This window comes from Artemia sp. Qi Xiang Cuo, chromosome 4 (genome assembly GCF_049724085.1).
Source record: "Artemia sp. Qi Xiang Cuo chromosome 4, ASM4972408v1, whole genome shotgun sequence".
NCBI lineage: Eukaryota > Metazoa > Arthropoda > Branchiopoda > Anostraca > Artemiidae > Artemia > Artemia sp. Qi Xiang Cuo.
In genome coordinates, this window is record NC_142797.1 from 80,363,364 (window position 1) to 80,385,889 (window position 22,526).

Sequence of the window (22,526 nt, forward strand, 5' to 3'; positions counted from 1 at the left end):
GATAAATAGGATATGAAAAGCTTTGTTGCCGAAAATACAGAAGCGTATATTCATTGCTCGTAAAATAGAACGCTCAATCATACGCCTAATTTCCAAGGAGATAAATAAAATTTAGGCCCACTTGGCAACGGTGAAGACATGGCTGGTATGGATTGGAGACCATTCTCCAGGGGCTTTGAAGGCACTGCCAGACGATCACCAATTCGATTAAAGTTTGTGAGATGATTGGGTCTGACAAATAGAAACAGCATCCTAGAAGAAAGCAATCCTCCAAGCAACAGACATGCCTCTTGGTCTTAGGCATGCCGAGGAATAATTTTTTGTGCCTCTCATTACTAAATTTGTGATTAGTGATAACTTTTTTAAGAGACCGAACTTTAATTCTTGACTACAAACAATTAGCTCAGATGTCATATTTAAGCCATTCAAAGACCAACTCATGCTTCAACAACATTTCAAATATCTATGAGGTTTTCTTCTATTTTTTTTTTCATTTATCTATTATAATTTTAGTACTAAATTGAAGACTAATACTTCAATTTACTTCTGACTTCTGATTAATATAGCCAATCTTTAAAGTAACTATTTCTATTTTGATTAAAATTTGAAAAGTTGATTGATTCAATCACCGACCTAACATGACACATTTTCACATTCTCGAAATCTTCTGCCCATCTCTCCTTAACTCTTTTCTTATCACTAATTTAGCCCCATTCCTATCTTTAACTGGGACAAGTCTAGATTCACTTCCAGATTGACTTATGTGGTACGCACCTAAATTCCTCGGAATGGGAAAGCAGGGATAGTAGCTTGCACAATGTTTTCAAAACGGAGGGGGGGGGGGGTAAAATTTGAATTTGATTAAATTTTGATTAAAAAAAAATTTCTAGGTTTATTGCAAGTGACGGAACGTGTGTAGATACTGATGAATGTGATGACTCAGGTGCATGCAGAGTTCCTGGGGCTACATGCATCAATAAGGTTGGATATTTTGAATGTAGTTGTCCTGACGGATTTTTATCCTCATCACAAGGCTGTATTAGTAAGTGAACTTTTGCTGATTATTAGTATTGTTCGCCACGTGCATACTTGTCACCAAAGCTGTATCCAGGGGGGAGTTAAGGGACTTGAGCCCCTTCCCCCTGAAATGCTTGTTCGACTCATAAAAACGTAACAAAAATGATTTAAACTAAATTGTGATGCGTTTTTTCGCAAACCCCCCGCGTCCGAAAAACAACTTTTGTGACCCTTCCCCTCCCCCCAAATGAAAACCTGGATACAACCCTTCTTGTTGCAAATGAATGAAGCAGGATTCTGAGTAAGAGTAATTATGTGTAGAACTTAAAAATAAAAATATATAAATTATTTCTTTTATCAAAGTTTGTTTCAAAATAGATGGGGACTGAATAGTAAGGTTTTGATAATTGAAAATGTAGTGAAGACAGGTATTATATTTTAAGCAATGCATTGGACAAAACAAAAACAGCAACAAACTTTAAATAATAAGGAAATCTGAATATTTCGACTTAATGTTCGTAAGCCTTTATCAACGAAAAAAAAACGAAATGAATTAAGCAAAATTAAACAAAACATATAAACAAAAGGAACAAAAAACGAAAACAAAAAACAGAATTTGCGTCAAAATAACTTCCTATATGACTATTCAATTAGCACCAACACCCACAACAGAATGATAAATTAGGTTGTGATAAATTTGGTACAGTTGGAGTTAATATATATGTTAATAGCTTGCAATATCACCGTGAATATACCACGAATATGGACGACAGCTTAACGAGTTAGATTGTCTGTGTTACAGTCTGAATTTGGTAATGAAGCATCTTAATAACTCGTATTATCACCATGTATTTAGCATGAATACGTACAACAGAATGATAAATCAGGTTTTATCTGACACAGTTGGAGTTCTAAATATTTTAATAATTTCAAATATCACCATGCAAATAACCCGAATATGCATGACCGAATTACAAGTTTGGTTGTCTCATGTACAGTTTGAGTTTGGTAAAACAGGTAAAACAGTATATATTTTCATTTGTTAAATTTTATAAATGGAAAAGCAGTGCGGTCTAAGAAATTATTTACGAATAATTAGGTTAATTTAATAGTAAGGTCGAATTACGTGAAGTCAATTTTTCTTCTCTAATTAAATACACTTTGTGTATTTGTGTTTCTGGTTAACCGGAGTTTTTGTTGCTCACCTGTTTAACATAAGGCAAAACAGTAAGCAGATTTAGCAAAAATACTAGACCAAACAACTAAGACTATATAATAATAATTTTTAATAACTTAGTATGTTCGATTTTAAGTAAGTTTGATCTTTGTCAAACAGAAAAAGCTGAGTAATTTTTGTGGAAAAAATCAGATTACAAGTCATTTTGTATTCTGACTCAACAAGAGTAGAGGTAAAAATACTATTTTCTTTGCTGTTCAGCGTTCATTTGTGGGTTTCAATCTCATTTAGTTGAATTTTAGTTCAAAAATAAGCCACAGATTGCTCAAACACCGCACTAATTAATCAGTTTAATATCAGTTAATTGTACAGCTTTACTAAGCATGGTTGCCTATGTTTCCTCCTGTTCCACTAGAAAATAGAAATTTTTCCTGAAAACTATATCAGACCAACTCCTCATTCATTACTCATGCAGAATTGAGTAATGAGAGGCCACAGAGCAAATACATCATACTCCGAGGATAGTTGGAAGTTCTGGAGGTCTAATTTTTGTGTTCTAAAAGTGTCTAAGATATATGGAATCCACTGTATGGCTTAACTAACATCAATTGGTTGGACACACGGATATGAAGCAGAAGTTCTGGCACTATTTACTATTTGGCTGAAAATTAAAAAGAGCATGAACGGTTATGGGTTGAAGCTTCAGTAGTACCCAACTAATTACAATATTAAACTTAAGCACACATCCACATGAACTAGAATTCAGTTAGAAATTATCAACTCAAAGAACCCACCTGTGAGCTGTGATTCTGGAAGGGAGTTTGAACTTTTAATTTGTACTGACCAGATTTAAATTTCGAACTTTTTCAACATATGTCAGCCTATTTATGAGGAATAGATGCTACTGGTATGGGATTTTCAGATATATAGTTTTCTATATCTACTATTAGTACTTTTGGCTTCTGATTGCATAGTTTCAAGCAACTGCCACGCGTAGAGGTGGTCCTGTACCGTTTCAGTTGCATACCCTGGAACAAAATCCACGTGGTTTGGTTTCCTTTAGGAGTTCCACAGCCCTACACCTTATGACGTAAGTATCATCCTTGGTTACCCACACAGTGTCCTTAGAAATACGTCATTAGCCACGTTAGGGAAAAGAAGACCTGACAGGTACGCTGCTTCCTCATTAATAACTTCCGTAGGAAATAAACTCACAAAGAAGGCCTAAAAGGCGTATGGCGACTGAACTATTTTTTATTTTATAATAATGATAAAAAAAATGAATAAATTCAATCTTTATTCTTTTCTAGGTACTGAAGTCTCTCTGCTTGCACCATGCACAGAGGAGAAAAACGTAACTTGTGCATCCTTTGAAGCATCTTGTTTTAAAGATCTATCTAGTGACTTCTCGGGTTGTCAGTGTGAATTTCCAATGATTCTCAGTGTTAATGGCTGCATACAAATATCTGGAGAGAGCAATATGACAGCAAGTCTTTATCAAATAGAGATTGGTGGAATAGAATGGGAAGATGCGTTGCTTAGTTTTGATTCCCTCGAAACTCTTATTCTTGTTGACAAGATTAAAAAATTGGTAATTTTTTGTATATTGATTTAATTAACTGTAATCTGGCTACCCATGTTAAATCAGATAGTTAGAAAGTCTTTATTTTGTGTCTTTCGTTTAAGCACAAAATTTTCGCTGCATTTTTCTCCTACTTCTTTTCTTTTTTCATGGGAGCTATGAGAGTCCTTTCGCTTTTGAAAGAAGTCAATTTGAGTGTAATTGTTTGAAGGCAATTTTGTAGCAAGGGTTAATATCTACAAGCCAAAACAAAGGAAGAACATTTCGTTTATGATGTTCCAAAGACTCGGTTTTAACAGTAAAAGTAGAGCCGCCAGTGTCATCCAAAATTATTTTAGTAGCATCTGTTAAGAGTATTGAATATAATGTTTTCTAAGAGCATATTTGCGAAATCATTTCCCATTTTCAAAGATCTTTGAACAGAGGAATTTCATAAGTACTCCTGCCAGTAAAAGCACTTGATACAAAGGACTAAAAATTCCATTGGCGAAATCGTTTCCCCTTTGAAAGATCTTTAGACAAAGGACTTCATAAGTGCACAAGTAATTTATCATTGGTAGTGGAAGCCTCTAATAATAAAAGGTGTCTATGTCCGGAAACATTCTAATGCATACCCAATTTTCTTGTAACATGAAGAAGTTTCTTTTTTAGAAGTGAAACCGATAAGTTTGTTTTGGATTCTTATCCCTTATTGCGAGATGATTTAACTTAATCTTATCTTGGTGATGGTGCAGGTGGTAATCGTAATGATGGTGTAGGAGCGACGGATAAGTGTATGAAGATTTTCAATTGATACCCAGTCTGTGTGGGTAATTCTCATTGTGTGACAGAGGCATTTAGCTTCAAATATTGGAATTCTTCGGTCATCATCAGCCTTTATTGGACAGTTCTCATTTGGATACAAAACTGTAGGCATTTTTGCAGAGTAAAAAACGGGCCTTCAAAGACGTCTACAGTGCCTTGTTGCCTTAGGCTGGTAGCAGATCCTTGTAGTTGATACTACTGAAGCCAAGTCTTCACCTATTTTATTTTGAGTAATCCCTGTTAGGAGTTAAAATAATCCCTAGATAGACCATGGATTTGACAATTTCGACGGGATCTTCTTTGATTTTTATCCACCCAGTTCTTGGTGCGGGATCTCAACATACCGCATGTAATTGTTTTTGGCTGCAATGGCTGCAACCCCAAAGGCTGCAATGGCTTCTGCTAGTCCATCTATTTTGCATTGAGAAAATTTTTAGCTGTTAAGTTGAATAATACCGTCTGAATGTGTCATTCTGTTGATTAATTTCTGTCAATAATTAGGTTATCTATGGTTTGCCCATCATTTGTTATTGTCTTACTGGTACAGATCCCTTCAGGTTTTCTTTTCTGCTAGGTGTTTCAGTCTCGTGTATTCGTTCTTATTTTATCTTTCATCTTGTTAGCGTGTGCGTAAACCTAGACTAGCATACTCTAACCCACAGTTTATATAATTAGCAGTATGATCATTCTCTATCTCACCCATTATAAAAACCCGGACCGGGGTGCGAGTGCTCCGGAGAACGTTTTTGCAGATATAAACATAGGCGAAGTCAGATTAGCGGGACTTCACGGTTTTCTGTTTCCGTCTGTTTCCCTCAAAGTGCATTGAAACAAGTGGGAAGGAGTACCATTGGGAAGGAGTGCAGAGTACAAAGTGCATTGAAACAGAAATAAGTGGGAGGAGCTTTTTATTCACGAAGACCAGAAATGATCTGCGATAAGCTTACTGGGTATATTCTGTCTACTGTGCTCTAACCTAACTTTAACTTTTACCATCATAGCTTGCATAAGGATAAAAAGACTCATTCGCAAAGCTAATTGAATCCAAGTAGAGAAAAGGGAAATTCGGACATTCGCCGTTGAATATCAACATTAACTGGATTTTGGACAATCACGGTAACATATACATTACTAAAATACAAGCATCATAAAATACTAATTCTGATAAGGGGTGTTTACATTCAAAAGAAAAATTTTGATTTCTTGTAATTTTGTTTAGTAATAAGGGACTAGGTACTCTTGAGCACCAATTGGAACTCATGAGCACCGCAGGGCTGAATAGATACGGTGTTGTTTTGCAACAAAAGACCGGCTGGTTGTGAAGTCTCAGATCATTTGACACTAAAGAGTAGAACGGATCCTACATTTTAAAGCTGAGGATGACCATTGTTCAAAACAAGTGAAATTTACCACTCAGGGACTGATCAAAATCACTTTTGCCTGATCTCTTTTTCTAGAGTTAAATTACTGAGAGTTTTGAAATTTTTCATTTTATACAATATTCTTGCATTCTATTCGACTGATTTTGTTAGATTTTCTTTGCCTAGACTTTTAAACATGCTTACGATGCAGCTATCTTTGTAGCTATTTGTTGCTACTAAATGGCTTAAACTTATGAAATGGCCAATTGTTAATGATATTTTAAAGGCTAGAAATAATATGGAAACCCAGTCTTGTTTTGTTAGTTAACTTTACAAGATGTAAAGTTAGATATGTTTTAGGACATAATTTAGAAATTAGTATCTTCAAATATGCCCGTCCTTATTTTCAAAAACGCTAAGTCTGTTCTAACTTTTAAAATTATTTCCACCAGCGCTCCAGCGCTCCGGTAGCACCTAACCTCACATTATCAAAGAACGCCATTTCTGTTAATCCCTCTAATATGGTTCCAATCAGTGTTTAAGACCACTTGGTCTCTTATTACTAAAGAAGAACTGTAGAAATCAAAATGTTCCATTTGAGTGAAAAATTTTCAATTTATTCCCTTGGAAAATATTTAATAATTTATAAATAAATCCATGTTAAAAAGAACAAAATAAATTAAAAAAATTTTTCTGTCTGTAGATGTAACAATCTTAGAAATAGGCTTCTCAAATTTTCTGAATTTAACAGGTTTTCTTCCTCTCCTTTACTCACTAAAATATGGGTAATCAACGCCTCACCTACAATCTTGTATTCAGAGCATCAACCGTGTGACTCAGACTTAGCAGACCCAAAACAATCCCGAGCATACCATAGTTTCTTGTGAATTTTATTTATGGTGTATTGAAGATGGAGATAGAAGACCTTGGCTTCATCAATATTCCATGATTAGTTTGGGCAGAGGTTTGGATGATAGTTATGTTGTCAATGGAATATTTGAGACATACCGGTAATAACACGTTCAGACTTCGGACCGTATAAACAATGTTTGGCTTGCTTTGAAAACAGAAATCAAGCACTTAGGTTGCAATCCTCTTCTTTTAATCTAGACGTATTAGCAATGACGTTTTTATAATCCGTAATACTGTTGAAGGAAGATGAGTCTCTGATAGTCTAACGATGCCTCAATGGTAATAACTGAGTTAGGTTAGGACCAATTACATTCTATTTTCACTTAGTTTGTGTACGTACGTTTAGTGTTTTAAGTAAGAATGCAGTCTCGGGAGTTAATATAGGTGAAGTCTTTTTCAAATGATGAGTCGTCAATTTATCACTACAATCATTTCCATTATTTGGGGCTCTATTCAGGTCGTTGGTTGCCTTGGATGTAGTAGCATAAGTTCGTACTTTGTATTTTAGCCTTTATTATTAAATCATATAAGTTCAATGGTGGGTTTTCCGAGATAGTGGCAACCTACTCTTCTCTACCCGTAGCAGAAGCCATTTTCCATGGTATTATATCATCTGCCGTTTAGAGTTATTCTTCTATATGGAGCTCCTCCATTTTGGTGGTCTGCAGTATGGGAAATTCTTCCAATTAATTGGAGAAGATGTTTAACAGGTGGGACATACCTGCACGCCAATGGGACCAGCAGGGTTTACATTAGAGGGGTCTTTCCCTCCTTCATGTGCATTTTGAACCCTCAGTTTCCATTGTAGACCCCACAGCAACTGACTTTCCGTTGGACCACGCCTCCATTGTAAATGGAGAGAATGCCTTACATATCTGTATCAGTCTTCTGGGGACATGCGGAGTAGCCTTGGAAAAGTTTCCACCCAGTGACTCAGTAGATGCTAACATTTGCCCTTATTTAATGTATATATTATGTTTCAGTGATCAGTTATCGATCTTTTGACTCTTTTCTGATTATCATTAGGTAAACCAGTACACAGGATCTACAGATTTGGGCCATATCCGAAAAAAAATTAAACGGGCAAATCAGTCTTTTTTACAGGGGATCATAAAAATATTGAACACGAGTCGTGCTTTTTTTTGAGTCGTGGTACTTATCGTGAATCAAGAGTAGGCTATATCCTTGTAATTACTAAATCTCTTTAAATTTGGCATCCTAACCTCATTAAGACGTCAATAATGAATGTGTTGTTCAGAGCGTTTCGCACAAGCAAGAATTATGGAATAATGAATTATTTCCTTTAAATTTCAGATTAATGCGATATTGAAGGAGCAAATGATTATTACCGTCGAGGCCTTGGATACGAGTGTCTTCCAGACAATGTCCATCGTGGAAAGCAATAGTGGAGCTGTAGGACTGAAAATGATCTTTATCTTAGAAGATCAGCTTGTGGTGGAGACGATTAAGGATAAAGCAGTACCCGGCATTGATTTAAAAATTACAAGCTTGACGAAAGTTTTAGACATCGGTAAGATTTACTTTTTCATGTTTGAAGCCTCTATTTTTTTCAAAATTATTGTTACTTCAATTTTTGTTTTACTTTTATACAACATGATGCTAGGTAACTTATGAAGGCTCCTCCATATTTAAAGATTCTTACCTTATTCAAAGCTCTTTTATTTTTCATATACCTAGGAGCTCATAATATATCAGTAATTTTGTATCTCAACCTTTCAGTTCTTAGATTCCACCTTTCTATTAGTTTCTTATAAACTAGTTGATAACAACTTTTCCAAAGTCCACTGTTTGCATAGCTACAGACCGAAAGGGCAATAACGTTAATTATATAATGACTTTGGCTCCAAACATGTCCTAGAAACTTGTCATTGTAGTAACATATTCAAAAATTTAAGATACGTAAGGAAGGATATCCAAGGCGGCAGATTTTTTTTTGCTGCTGAGAAGAATTTCGAAGAAGATTAATATCAGCTTGGAAAGGTCATTGTAATGACAAATGTGACAAATGTCAATTGATGCTCTGAAATATGGATGCAATCAAGCTGGGGCCAAATAAAAGCAGAAATTTCTTGAATAGGGCTTGAAGAGACGGTGAGAAGAGGTTTAAAATAAGTTTGAGGCCAAGGAAGGGGTTGAAGCTCATATTAGGTGAACCTGCAAAGCTTTGCTGTCTTCATGTGGCCTTGTATTGCAAAGCATTATTGTTAGTTGAAGTAGCATTAGTGTTATAAGCCTAGTGAAATATCCTATTTTTAAACTTTTCCGTTAAAATTCTGCGTTTCCAAATATGCTTTATATGCAGAGATTTGCTTAATGCGCATTGATTCTTATCCAGGAAATGGGAGGTTGTATTGCTTGCTTATTAAAATATTTTAGATGATATTGTACTAATTTTTTTTATTGATTAGCCCATAGTTGATACAAGTTAAAAGTAAATTCTTTCTTAACCAAGAGTGAACATAAAATGTTTATCACATTAAAAAAATTGCTATATATCTTTTGAGTTTTAATCATTTTTATTCTCCTATATTTTGCTTCTGTAGGAATGTCGTTTCTTGTGATTTTTTTTTCTTTTTTTTTCTCTGTTGCCGCTGCGCAAAAATCTTCCTATCCAAAAACAAGGATAAATTTTCCAATTTGGAGTTTGGTGCTAGGTATATTCCCTCCCAGAAAACTCCCCAGAAAAATCCTCCAAAATATACTACCTTTGTTCCACCCTGCATTCCATCCTATATTCCTACCTATATACCAAAATACAAGCAGAATATATGGTGTAGAATATTGTAAAGTATATATTTTACATTATTATTTATTATTTCTTTGTGTTTTTTTTGCGGGGGGGGGGTATCATAATAGGGTAAGATAAAGGTTAAAGAAAATGTGAATTTAATGGCAACTGTAGAAGAGTTGGCCTGTGATGGAAGTTCACAAAAATAACAGGCTGGTACTAAGAAGTAGGATTAATTCCTATGGACTTGATTTGGTATCAACCTGAAGCATCACTAGTAAAATATTTGGTGGGAAGACAATGAAATTTACCAACTGACTGGTTTTGCTGACTGGCTGTTAATTTTTACCTGACTAATTTTGGCGATATTGCTATTAGAAATATTTTGTTTTTTTTTCTTTGCCGACTGAGACTGATCTTCTTTCATAGGTTTTACGTTACAAATTCCCATCAGTCCATCTGCCCTAGTAATAATTTTGATCTTTGCGCCGCTATTTTAACGACTAAAGCGTCTTATCCTAAAACTGAAACCACTTGGGAATGGGGTCTCCCATTCCCCATTCGTGACACTGCCCGGCTGACAACAATAGCACATGATACCAGCTCACCTCTCGCAAAGGAAAACGTTGGAGGTATCTCTATGAGATATTTTGTTTTATTTAATTTATATAACAAGGAGTCAATCCCCAAGTCAAAAAGTAAAATTAAAAATAGACAGAGCTCCTTATTCCAAATAGGCAAGCAATAGTTAACTAAAGAAAATTTTGAAAAATTCATTAAGCCCTGTTCATAAAATGTATTGGATGTCCTCAACTAGGCGTATATCAGAAGGTTTTTCCGTCTGAAGTAACTTTACTTGTATGGAATATATAACTTATAGAAGCGAATGCGCAACCATATGGCATTACCTTCTCCGCAACTGGGAACCTCAGTATATCGTTGTTGGATACTTCTAAAGTGATTGGCTTTCTCAGACATTGTAATTGATAGCAACTTGTTCTTCTATGAGGTGTTTTTAGGAAACATGGAACACATATGACTTGAATACCATTGTTTTGCTGTGGAAGATACGCAGGTGGAATGCCCTTTGGAGCATATAGACCCGATAAATTATTGCAAATAAAAATAACAGCACTAATAACTTTGATTGTGAAATTTATGTTGACAAAATTTGTTCTTGAAATTTTTTTTATGTATACTTCTCTTTTAATTATTTTAGTTTCTTACGACTATTGTATCAATCGCTCCAAAAATTTACTTTGTGATACTCTTGTAATTTTTCAGTTATGAATTAATTTAAAACCCACAATTATTTTTTTTACCGATGAGTAGATATTTGAGTTAAATTTTGTAATACATCATTTATTTTTACTCATTTTTCAATTTTAGGATTATTACAGTAGATGCTCTCAATTTCATCTTTTAATGTTGTCTCTATTAACGTAAAAAATTGAAATCTGTTTTCTAATTGTCTTTAATACAAAAGTACATTTTTTTTTAGACTTTTGCAGAATTCAGTTCTAATCTTCTTCTTTATATTTTCCCTCTATACCTCTATACCTCGAATAAGAGTCTAAGGAAAGACGATTTTCAAAAAACGGGAGAATTGTTTAAAAGAAATTCATAAATACCTAATTAAATACTACCTTTACTAATTAAATACTTACGAAGTAAATACTGCCTTTATTAATAAATCAATAAGTGAAAATGAATGGAATTTGAAAATAAATTCTTTTAATATTTGCAGGACTCTCTGATCCTTGTACTCCAGATATCATTTCCAAATGTGTATCAAGCAATGCCCAATGCAAACCGAGTCTTTCTTATCCGTTCTATAAATGTATTTGTGGTTTTCCAACCATTGAGACAATCGCAGAAGATGGGAATACAACATGCTCTATAGGTAAGAGATTTTCAATGAAGAGATTATTTTAAAACTTATCTGTGTGTTTAAAATGAAATTATATCACCTATTTTTAACTTTAATGTTAAAATCTATTTATGGAATTTGGCTGAATTTAACAATCCATTCACGAATTTTAACACAACTAGTTGAATTTGTATTTTCTATTGTGACTGCAGTACAATATAGCATAATATAGTATATTTGACATAAAAAAACGTAGGGCCTTGGCTACAAAAAAAAGAGAGCAACCTTCAAATATAATTAAAAAGTTCATTTTAAACTTTTGCACAAAACGGCTAAAACAAGAAAAGGTACTGTACAAAAACACTAATGCAGAAAAAAGTCATCATATAACTTCAATTTGTCAATTGTGACTACAATACAATATGTTTTAATATGTAATATTTGACCCAAAAAACCGCAGGATCATGGCCTAAAAAAAAAGAACAACAAAAAAATGCAATTAAAAAGTTCATTTCAGAATTTTGAACAAAACCGATAGAACAAGAAAAAATACCATACAAAAATTAATGCAGAAAAAAGTGATTATATAACCCCAATTTGTCAATTGTAAATACAGTACAATATATTGTAGTATAGTATATTAGACACAAAAAAACGCATGAACATGGTCACAAAAAAAGACCAACATACAAATACAATTAGAAAGTTCCTTTTAAACTTTTCGACAAAACAGTTGCAAAGTCATCATATAACCCCAATTTATCAATTGTGACTACAATACAGTATATTATAGTATAGTAAATTTGACACAAAAAAACGCAGGATCATGGTCATAAAAAATAGTTACAGAGTATATTTAACACAAAAAAACCGCAGGACCTTGGTCCCAGAAAAAAAGAACAACATGCAAATACAATTAAGAAATGCATTTTAAACTTTTGAAAAAAACGGTTAAAACAAGAAAAAATACCATACAAAAACACTAATGCGATAAAAGTCATCATATAACCCGCATTTATCAATTTTGACTACAATACAATTTATTATAGTATAGCAAATTTGACACAAAAAAAAACCCGCGGGATCATGGTCACAAAAGAGAACAACATACAAATACAATCCAAAACTTCATTTAAAAATTTTAAACATTACCAATAAAACAAGAAAAAATACTTTACAAAAACACTAATGCAGAAAAAAGTCATCATATAACCCCAATTTGTCAATTCTAACTACAGTACAATATATTGCAGTATAGTATATTTGACAGAAAAAAACCGCAGGACCATGGTCACAGAAAGAAAGACCAACATACAAATGCAATTAGAAAGTTCATTTTAAACTTTTGAACAAAATGGCTGAAACAAGAAAAAATACCATACAGAAACACTAATGCAAAAAAAGTCATCATACAACCCCAATTTATCAATTGTGACTACAATACAGTGTATTTATAGTATAGTAGATTTGAAACAAAGCAAAACGCAGGATCATGGTCACAAAAAATAGTTACAATATATTGTACAATAGTATATTTGACACAAAAAAACGCAGGACCATGGTCACAGAAAGAAAGAACAATATACAAATACAATTAAAAATGCATTTTAAACTTTTGAACAAAACGGTTAAAACAAGAAAAATACCATACAAAAACACTAATGCAGAAAAAAGTGACTATATAACCCTAATTTGTTAATTATGACACAGTACAATATATTGTAGTATATTATATTTGACAGACAAAAACCAAAGGACCATGGTCACAGAAAGAAAGAACAACAAACAAATACAATTAAAAAGTGCATTTTAAACTTTTTAACAAAACGGTTAAAACAAAAAAAAATACCATACAAAACACTAATGCAGAAAAAAGTGATTATATAACCCCAATTTTTAATTGTGACACAGTAAAATATATTGTTGTATAGTATATTTGACACAAAAAAACCGCAGGACCATGGTCACAAAAAAAGACCAACATACAAATACAATTAGAAAGTTCATTTTAAACTTTTGAACAAAACGGTTGAAACAAGAAGAAATACCATACAAAAACACTAATGCGTAAAAAGTTATCATATAACCCCAATTTATCAATTGTGACTACAATACAATATATTATAGTATAGCAAATTTGACACAAAAAACCCGCAGGATCATGGTCACAAAAAGAACAACATACAAATACAATTAAAAGTTCATTTAAAAATTTTGAACCAAACCGATAATACAAGAAAAAATACTATACAAAAACACTAATGCAGAAAAAAAAGTCATCATATAACCCCAATTTGTCAGTTCTGACTACAGTACAATATATTGTAGTATAGTATATTTGACAGAAAAAAACCGCAGGACCATGGTCACAGAAAGGAAGAACAACATACAAATACAATAAAAAAGTACATTTTAAACTTTTGAACAAAACGGTTAAAACAAAAAAAAATACCATGGAAAAACACTAATGCAGAAAAAAGTGATCATATAACCCCAATTTGTTAATTATGACACAGTACAATATATTTTAGTATATTGTATTTGACAGAAAAAGACACAGGACCATGGTCACAGAAAGAAAGAACAACATACAAATACAATTAAAAAGTGTATTTTAAACTTTTGAACAAAACGGTTAAAACAAGAAAAAATACCAACCGAAAATACTAATGCAGAAAAAAGTAATTATATAACATCAATTTGTTAATTGTGACACAGTACAATATATTGTAGTGTAGTATATTTGACACAAAAAACCGCAGGACCATGGTCACAAAAAAAGACCAACATACAAATACAATTAGAAAGTTCATTTTAAACTTTTGAACAAAAGGGTTGAAACAAGAAAAAACACCATACAAAAACACTAATGCGAAAAAAGTCATCATATAACCCTAAAATATCAATTGTGACTACAATACAATATATTATAGTACAGCAAATTTGACACAAAAAACCCGCAGGATCATGGTCACAGAAAGGAAGAACAACATACAAATACAATAAAAAGGACATTTTAAACTTTTGAACAAAACGGTTAAAATAAGAAAAAATACCATAGAAAAACACTAATGCAGAAAAAAGTGATTATATAACCCCAATTTGTTAATTATGACACAGTACAATATATTGTAGTATATTGTATTTGACAGAAAAAAACACAGGACCATGGTCACAGAAAGAAAGAACAACATACAAATACAATTAAAAAGTGCATTTTAAACTTTTGAACAAAACGGTTAAAACAAGAAAAAATACCAACCAAAAATACTAATGCAGAAAAAAGTAATTATATAATATCAATTTGTTAATTGTGACACAGTACAATATATTGTAGTGTAGTATATTTGACAAAAAAAACCGCAGGACCATGGTCACAAAAAAAGACCAACATACAAATACAATTAGAAATTTCATTTTAAACTTTTGAACAAAAGGGTTGAAACAAGAAAAAACACCATACAAAAACACTAATGCGAAAAAAGTCATCATATAACCCCAAAATATCAATTGTGACTGCAATACAATATATTATAGTATAGCAAATTTGACAAAAAAAAACCCGCAGGATCATGGTCACAAAAGAGAACAACATAAAAATACAATTAAAAATTTCATTTAAAAATTTTGAACAAAACCGATAAAACAAGAAAAAATACCATACAAAAACACTAATGCAGAAATAAGTGATTATACAACTCCAATTTGTTAATTGTGACACAGTACAATATATTTTAGCATAGTATATTTGACAGAAAAACTGCAGGACCATGGTCACAGAAAGAAACAAGAACATACAAATACAATTAAAAAGTTCATTTTAAACTTTTGAACAGAACGGTTAAAACAAGAAAAAATACAATACAAAAATACTATTGCAAAAAAAGTGATTATATAACCCCAATTTTTAATTTTGACCCAGTACAATATTGTTGTATAGCATATTTGACACACAAAAACCGCAGGACCATGGTCACAAAAAAAGACCAACATACAAGTACAATTAGAAAGTTCATTTTAAACTTTTGAACAAAACGGTTGAAGCAAGAAAAAACACCATACAAAAACACTAATGCGAAAAAAGTCATCATATAACCCCAATTTATCAATTGTGACTACAGTACAATATATTGTAGTATAGTATATTTGACAGAAAAAACCGCAGGATCATGGTCACAAAAGAGAACAACATACAAATACAATTAAAAATTTCATTTAAAAATTTTGAACCAAACCGATAAAACAAGAAAAAATAGTATACAAAAATACTAATGCAGAAAAAAGTGATTATAGAACACCAATTTGTTAATTATGACACAGTACAATATATTGTAGTATATTGTATTTGACAGAAAAAAACACAGGACCATGGTCACAGAAAGAAAGAACAACATACAAATACAATTAAAAAGTGCATTTTAAACTTTTGAACAAAACGGTTAAAACAAGAAAAAATACCAACCAAAAATACTAATGAAGAAAAAAGTAATTATATAACATCAATTTGTTAATTGTGACACAGTACAATATATTGTAGTGTAGTATATTTGACACAAAAAACTGCAGGACCATGGTCACAAAAAAGACCAACATACAAATACAATTAGAAAGTTCATTTTAAACTTTTGAACAAAAGGGTTGAAACAAGAAAAAACACCATACAAAAACACTAATGCGAAAAAAGTCATCATATAACCCCAAAATATCAATTGTGACTACAATACAATATATTATAGTATAGCAAATTTGACACAAAAACCCGCAGGATCATGGTCACAAAAGAGAACAACATACAAATACAATTAAAAATTTCATTTAAAAATTTTGAACAAAACCGATAAAACAAGAAAAATACTATACAAAAACTCTAATGCAGAAAAAAAAGTTATCATATAACCCCAATTTGTCAGTTCTGACTACAGTACAATATATTGTAGTATAGTATATTTGACAGAAACAAACCGCAGGACCATGGTCACAGAAAGGAAGAACAACATACAAATACAATAAAAAAGTACATTTTAAACTTTTGAACAAAACGGTTAAAACAAGAAAAAATACCATAGAAAAACACTAATGCAGAAAAAAGTGATTATATAACCCCAATTTGTTAATTATGACACAGTACAATATATTGTAGTATATTGTATTTGACAGAAAAAAACACAGGACCATGGTCACAGAAAGAAAGAACAACATACAAATACAATTAAAAAGTGCATATTAAACTTTTGAACAAAACGGATAAAACAAGAAAAATACAATACAAAAATACTATTGCAAAAAAAAGTGATTATATAACCCCAATTGTTAATTATGACACAGTACAATATATTGTTGCATAATATATTTGAGACAAAAAAACCGCGGGACCATTGTCACAAAAAAAGACCAACATACAAATACAATTAGAAAATCATTTTAAACTTTTGAACAAAACAGTTGAAACAAGAAAAAATACCATACAAAAACACTAATACGAAAAAAGTCATCATATAACCCCAATTTATCAATTGTGACTACAATACAATATAGTATAGTATAGTATAGTAGGTTTGACACACAAAATACGCAGGATCATGGTCACAAAAAAGAACAACATACAAATATAATTAAAAAGATCATTTAAAAATTTTGAACAAAACTGATAAAAAAAGAAAAAATACTATACAGAAAAAAAACACTAATGCAGAAAAAAGCCATCATATTACCCCAGTTTGTCAATTCTGACTACAGTACAATATATTGTAGTATATACAATTGAAAGAAAAAAACCAAGGACCATGGTCACAGAAAGAAAAAACAACATACAAATACAATTAAAAATTGAATTTTAAACTTTTGAACAAAACGGTTAAAACAAGAAAAAATACCATACAAAAACACAAATGCAGAAAAAAGTAATTATATAACATCAATTTGTTAAATGTGACACAGTACAATATATTGTTGTATAGTATATTTGACACAAAAAAACGCAGGACCATGGTCACAGAAAGGAAGAACAACATACAAATACAATAAAAATGTACATTTTAAACTTTTGAACAAAACGGTTAAAACAAGAAAAAATACCATAGAAAAACACTAATGCAGAAAAAAGTGATTATATAACCCCAATATGCTAATTGTGACACAGTACAATATATTGTAGTATAGTATATTTGACAGAAAAAACCGCAGGACCATGGTCACATAAAGAGAGAAGAACATACACATACAGTTAGAAAGTGTATTTTAAACTTTTGAACAAAACGGTTAAAACACGAAAAAATACCATAAAAAAACACTAATACGAAAAAAGTCATCATATAACCCCAATTTATCAATTGTCACTACAATACAATATATTATAGTTTAGTAGATTTTACACAAAAAAACTGCAGGATCATTGTCACAAAAAAGAACAACATACAAATACAATTAAAAAGTTCATTTAAAAATTTTGAACAAAACCGATAAAACAAGAAAAAATACTATACAAAAACACTAATGCAGAAAAAAAAGTCATCATATAACCCCAATTTGTCAGTTCTGACTACAGTACAATATATTGTAGTATAGTATATTTGACAGAAAAAAACCGCAGGACCATAGTCACAGAAAGAAAGACCAACATACAAATACAATTAAAAAGTTCATTTTAAACTTTTGAACCAAACGGTTGAAACAAAAAAAATTACCATACAAAAACACTAATGCGTCATCATACAACCCAAATTTAGTCATCATATAACCCAAATTTATCAATTGTGACTATAATACAATATATTATTGTATAGTAGATTTGACACAAAAAAAAACAGGATCATGGCACAAAAAAAAAGGAATAACAAACAAATACAATTATAAATTTTATTTTAAAATTTTGAACAAAACCTGTAAAACAAGTAAAAAAAACAAAAAAACACTAATGCAGAAAAAAAAGTCAGCCAAAAAAGTAAAAAAAGCAAAATTAATGTGCAAATTTCATTTTAATTATTCATGTACGGTGAGCCAAAATCAAAGCTGCATTAATTCAAAAATTTTCAGAAATTCAATAAAACAAAACCAAGCTTTTTTTTAACTGAAAGTAAGGAGTGACATGAAAACTTAAAAAGAACATAAATTATTCCGTATATGAAAGGGGCTGTCTACTCCCCAAGCCTCACTTTCTTCGCTAAAGTTTAACTCCGTCTCATAACTTTATTTTTTAAACAATAAAAAGCTTTTATAAAACAATAAAACAATAAAACACAAAAAAAACACAGGACCGTGGCCATAAAAAAAAGAACACGATACAGTTATAAAGTTTATTTTGAAATTTTGAACAAAACCGATAAAACAAGAGAAAATACCATACAAAAACACTAATGCAGAAAAAAAGTCATTATATAACCCTAATTTGTCAATTGTGGTTACAGCACAATATGTTATAGTACAGTATATTTGACACAAAAAAACTGCAGGACGATGGTCACAAAAATACACCAACAAACAAATACAATTAAAAAGTTTATGTTAAACTTTCGAACAAAATTGTTAAAACTAGAAAAAGTACCATACAAAAACACTAGTGCAAAAAAAGTCATCATATAACCCCAATTTGTCAATTGTGACTACAGTACAATATATTGTAGTATAGTTTATTTGACAAAAAAAAACGCAGGACCATGGTCACAAGAAAAAGAACAACATGTAAATAACATTAAAAGGTTCAATTTAGACAATTGCAGAAAATGAGAATATGACCTGCTCTATAGGTAAGCCAATTTTAATAGATTATACATCCAGAAATATAATTTTTGCACAAGAAGCAACAATAAAGTGGACACATAGAAGGTTGAGCTTGACGGATCTCTATCGAAATTCTATATTGGTGACCCGCATGATGGCACTGGACGATCTTTTGGGGCTATTGACCGTTTCAAGACTTGTTTCAAGCACTAAATGTTCTCTGAGTTTTCGTAGTCAGTCTCCCTATTACGGCAAACTGTAGCTTCAAATCCTTAAAGTTTTTTATCGAAATATAATAGGGCTTTCTGATACATGCAGAGGATAAAAATGTAGCCCTCCACCACAGGTGTCTAAATCAAACACAAACGAATAAAACTGTAATTATAACTGTTGTCCAGGTCTGGTCCCATGAATACTACTACCCTAGGTAGTTGTTAGCCTGAATATATGATGTTTCTAAACCCATTTACGTCCCCCCCCCCCCTTCCAGAAGTGAGAGGTCATTCAAACATCCCAACAAAAACACAAATATAAGCTTAGGTCTAATCGCCAGGTGTTAGTGAAATTTCAATATTCATTTCTGGTATAAATTTTTTTGATAAAAGCTTAGGGAGTAGACCTCCTCCTCAATAGAGAGTTCAAGTTAATTTTTCATTCTCTAGAGAAATAACAGAGAAATTAACTATTACCCACGATTAATTTGGTTGAGATCCATCACCTTTTTTGGTAGTTAGCCTTATGACTTTAGTTTAAATATCCGTCAACCCTCACCTCTCATGAGAATTTGGATTGGTGTTAGACACTAATCGGTACTTCCCTTCAAGTAAGGTTAATATCATACAGCTTTTTGAACTTTTTCTAATAACAAGAATTTTATGACATGCTCTCCTTACAGAGGTTGAAGTTGGTCCTGGCCCCCAAAAAGGTAGAGTAGGAAAATTACTCTTACCTGTTTTTTTTTATCTGACAGCCAAATTTATCAGAAATTATGATGACCAGAAATTTATGCCCCCTACCCACCTTCTCCAAATGCAAAGGATTTGATTTGGATCCTTATGTGATAAAAAACAGACATTGGCCCTTACTTCCTACAAACTTCGATTTGTATCTTACAACTCGTTTTAGTAGAAGACGTTACAACTGGAGTAGAGTCCCCTTCGCTCCGCAAAGGCAGAATCAGTTGCAAACTGTGAAAGATCAGAACGAGGAAACTTACTCTTACTTCTCTTCAACACGAGTGACGCGCGAAAGTCTCTTCTGTTGCTTGCACTGATGACAATATTTAAGCTTCCCCTTCAATCTAAAGGCACTATCTGGACGCTATATTTAATTTCTGACCAGATCTTGCATATTCCTCTCTGAAAAATATCTTCAGTGCTGGAATATAAGGTCCTTCTTCCTCTTTTTAAACTTTGAAGTTTTTTTGAAAGTCCGAAAGTCACAATTAGGACACTAGCTCTTCTCCGTATCAAGTTTTGCTGAGATGTAACAACCCCTCTGGTAGATGTCTTAATGGCAAAAAGCCTAGAAAGTTCTTGCCCTAAATGACACCAGTCCCAGTTGAATTTGTTTCAGTCTAGCATCGGGACCAAGCTGAATATGCATTTTAAATTTCAAAATCCCATAAAAATCGAAAATTTCAAAGAAAATCTCCCAAACAGAAATAAGTGTTTCATGGTTTGAGTCATAAGTTTCCATGAGTATTACCTACAGACTTCAGAAGATTCAGAATTTTGGTCTCAAGGTCTCAAAGAAATTATTCCAGACTCTGTAAAAGTCCGAAATTACACCCCTAAAAGTTTGTCTTCAAAGATAGAACAGTTTAAACTGAATCTTTGTTTTTTCCTTTTTAACAAGCTAGAAAGAAAACTTATCTAACAGCTAGAAGGGAAATTGTTAAAAATTCCGTGTTTTAGGGAATTTTTTTCTCTGCTTCACTCCCATTCTTCAAGAAAAATTTGAGTTCTCGCTCATACTCTTTCTGAGCTACATATCACTGATCAAAAGTAAAATTAAAGCTACTCTTAGATGCAGTCAACTTAATCTTGTAATGACATCAGGGGTTCCAAATGACGAAAATGTATAGGGAGGAGGCAATGATAAGTATCTTAATACAAATACAAAAACAGGTTTTTCAAACCTTGTCCCCTCCTCTGACCCTGCTTCTCCAATTGGTACCAATAAGAGACACACAAATAATAATTATTTTATTATTATAGAAAATGTACATTTATCTTGTCTAAAATGTCTATAGTTAGATATCAGTTGTAAATAAATTACAGTTTTTCGTTGGTCTGAGTGATTTCGTAATTTATTATGAGTTTCTTGTTGTGGCCTTGTAACATAACATTTTATTGATGTTAAGACAGAGTAATTGTTGGAGAAACCAAATAAATTTAAAAAAATAAATGCTGTGTTTGATACATACGTAACCTCGTGATTACAGCCATGCTTATCTTTTAAATGTTATATTGATGACTAACCAATCAGAGTGAAGATTGAAAGAAAATTTTTTTTCTTTAATTAGGAAAGATGAAAGTTCTGGAAAGCAGTTTCATAAACGCTATACTTTTTTTATATAATCACATTATTAGTAAAAACTATTGAGAGGAAATTAGTTTAAATATCGGCTTTTCAAAGCATCGACTTGCCATGTAATTATTTGCATTTATCGTTTCGAATTCCGGTAGCAAAGAAATTTATATTTCATCCATATAAAAAAGAGATAAAAATTGTTTTATTATTCTTCCAGATCCAAAAATGGACCCTTACGGTGGACAACTAATCATATTACCGAGTTCAGTGATGATAAGGTAAATTCGAAAAAATTGACACTTGTTTTCCTTTAGCGGTAATTTTTTCTTCATGAGTCGAAACTTGACACTACCATTCCCGCGTGCTGTGTGTGCATCTCATACTTGAACTGAAACACGAGTGTATACGTCCATCAAATATTATTTTTCAGCAATGTAAATCTCATTTCTGCACTAAAAAAAATAGGCAAACAAAACCAATTTTTGTTGTCTCCTGAACAAGCTGCGTTTTGCAGCACAGTCCTTGAACAGGAAGTCCCCGAACAGAGCAGAGAGTAGTAAGGCAATACACAGTCCTGAATGTGATTGCGTAATATGCCTTACCAGGGTCATTCACCTATGACAAGGCATGGCACAGTCTCTCTGATGTCGGGTATTTTATGATGTAGAATGCATTTTTTGGGGTAAAGCTGTGATCTAGAAGTGGCTGTTCTATATGAAGTAACTTTATTACTTGTTGTTTTTTTTTAAACTGGTATTTTTTCAATGAAGCCCATAACACTTTGCAGAAACCCGTGAATGTAG

The 22,526-nt window shown here is 32.2% G+C and overlaps 1 protein-coding gene across 1 annotated transcript in view; it reads left to right on the top strand.

Annotated features, from left to right (window-relative positions):
- Positions 1 to 22,005, top strand: part of LOC148953481 (uncharacterized) — a 49,819-nt gene extending 27,814 nt beyond the window's left edge. Inside the window, exons 9-13 of the mRNA XM_089088557.1 lie at positions 891 to 1,042; positions 3,505 to 3,785; positions 8,168 to 8,384; positions 11,350 to 11,505; positions 21,941 to 22,005. Of these exons, the coding sequence (XP_088944683.1) occupies positions 891 to 1,042; positions 3,505 to 3,785; positions 8,168 to 8,384; positions 11,350 to 11,505; positions 21,941 to 22,005 (871 nt within the window). The remainder of the gene's footprint in view (positions 1 to 890; positions 1,043 to 3,504; positions 3,786 to 8,167; positions 8,385 to 11,349; positions 11,506 to 21,940) is intronic.
- Positions 22,006 to 22,526: the final 521 nt, after the last annotated feature.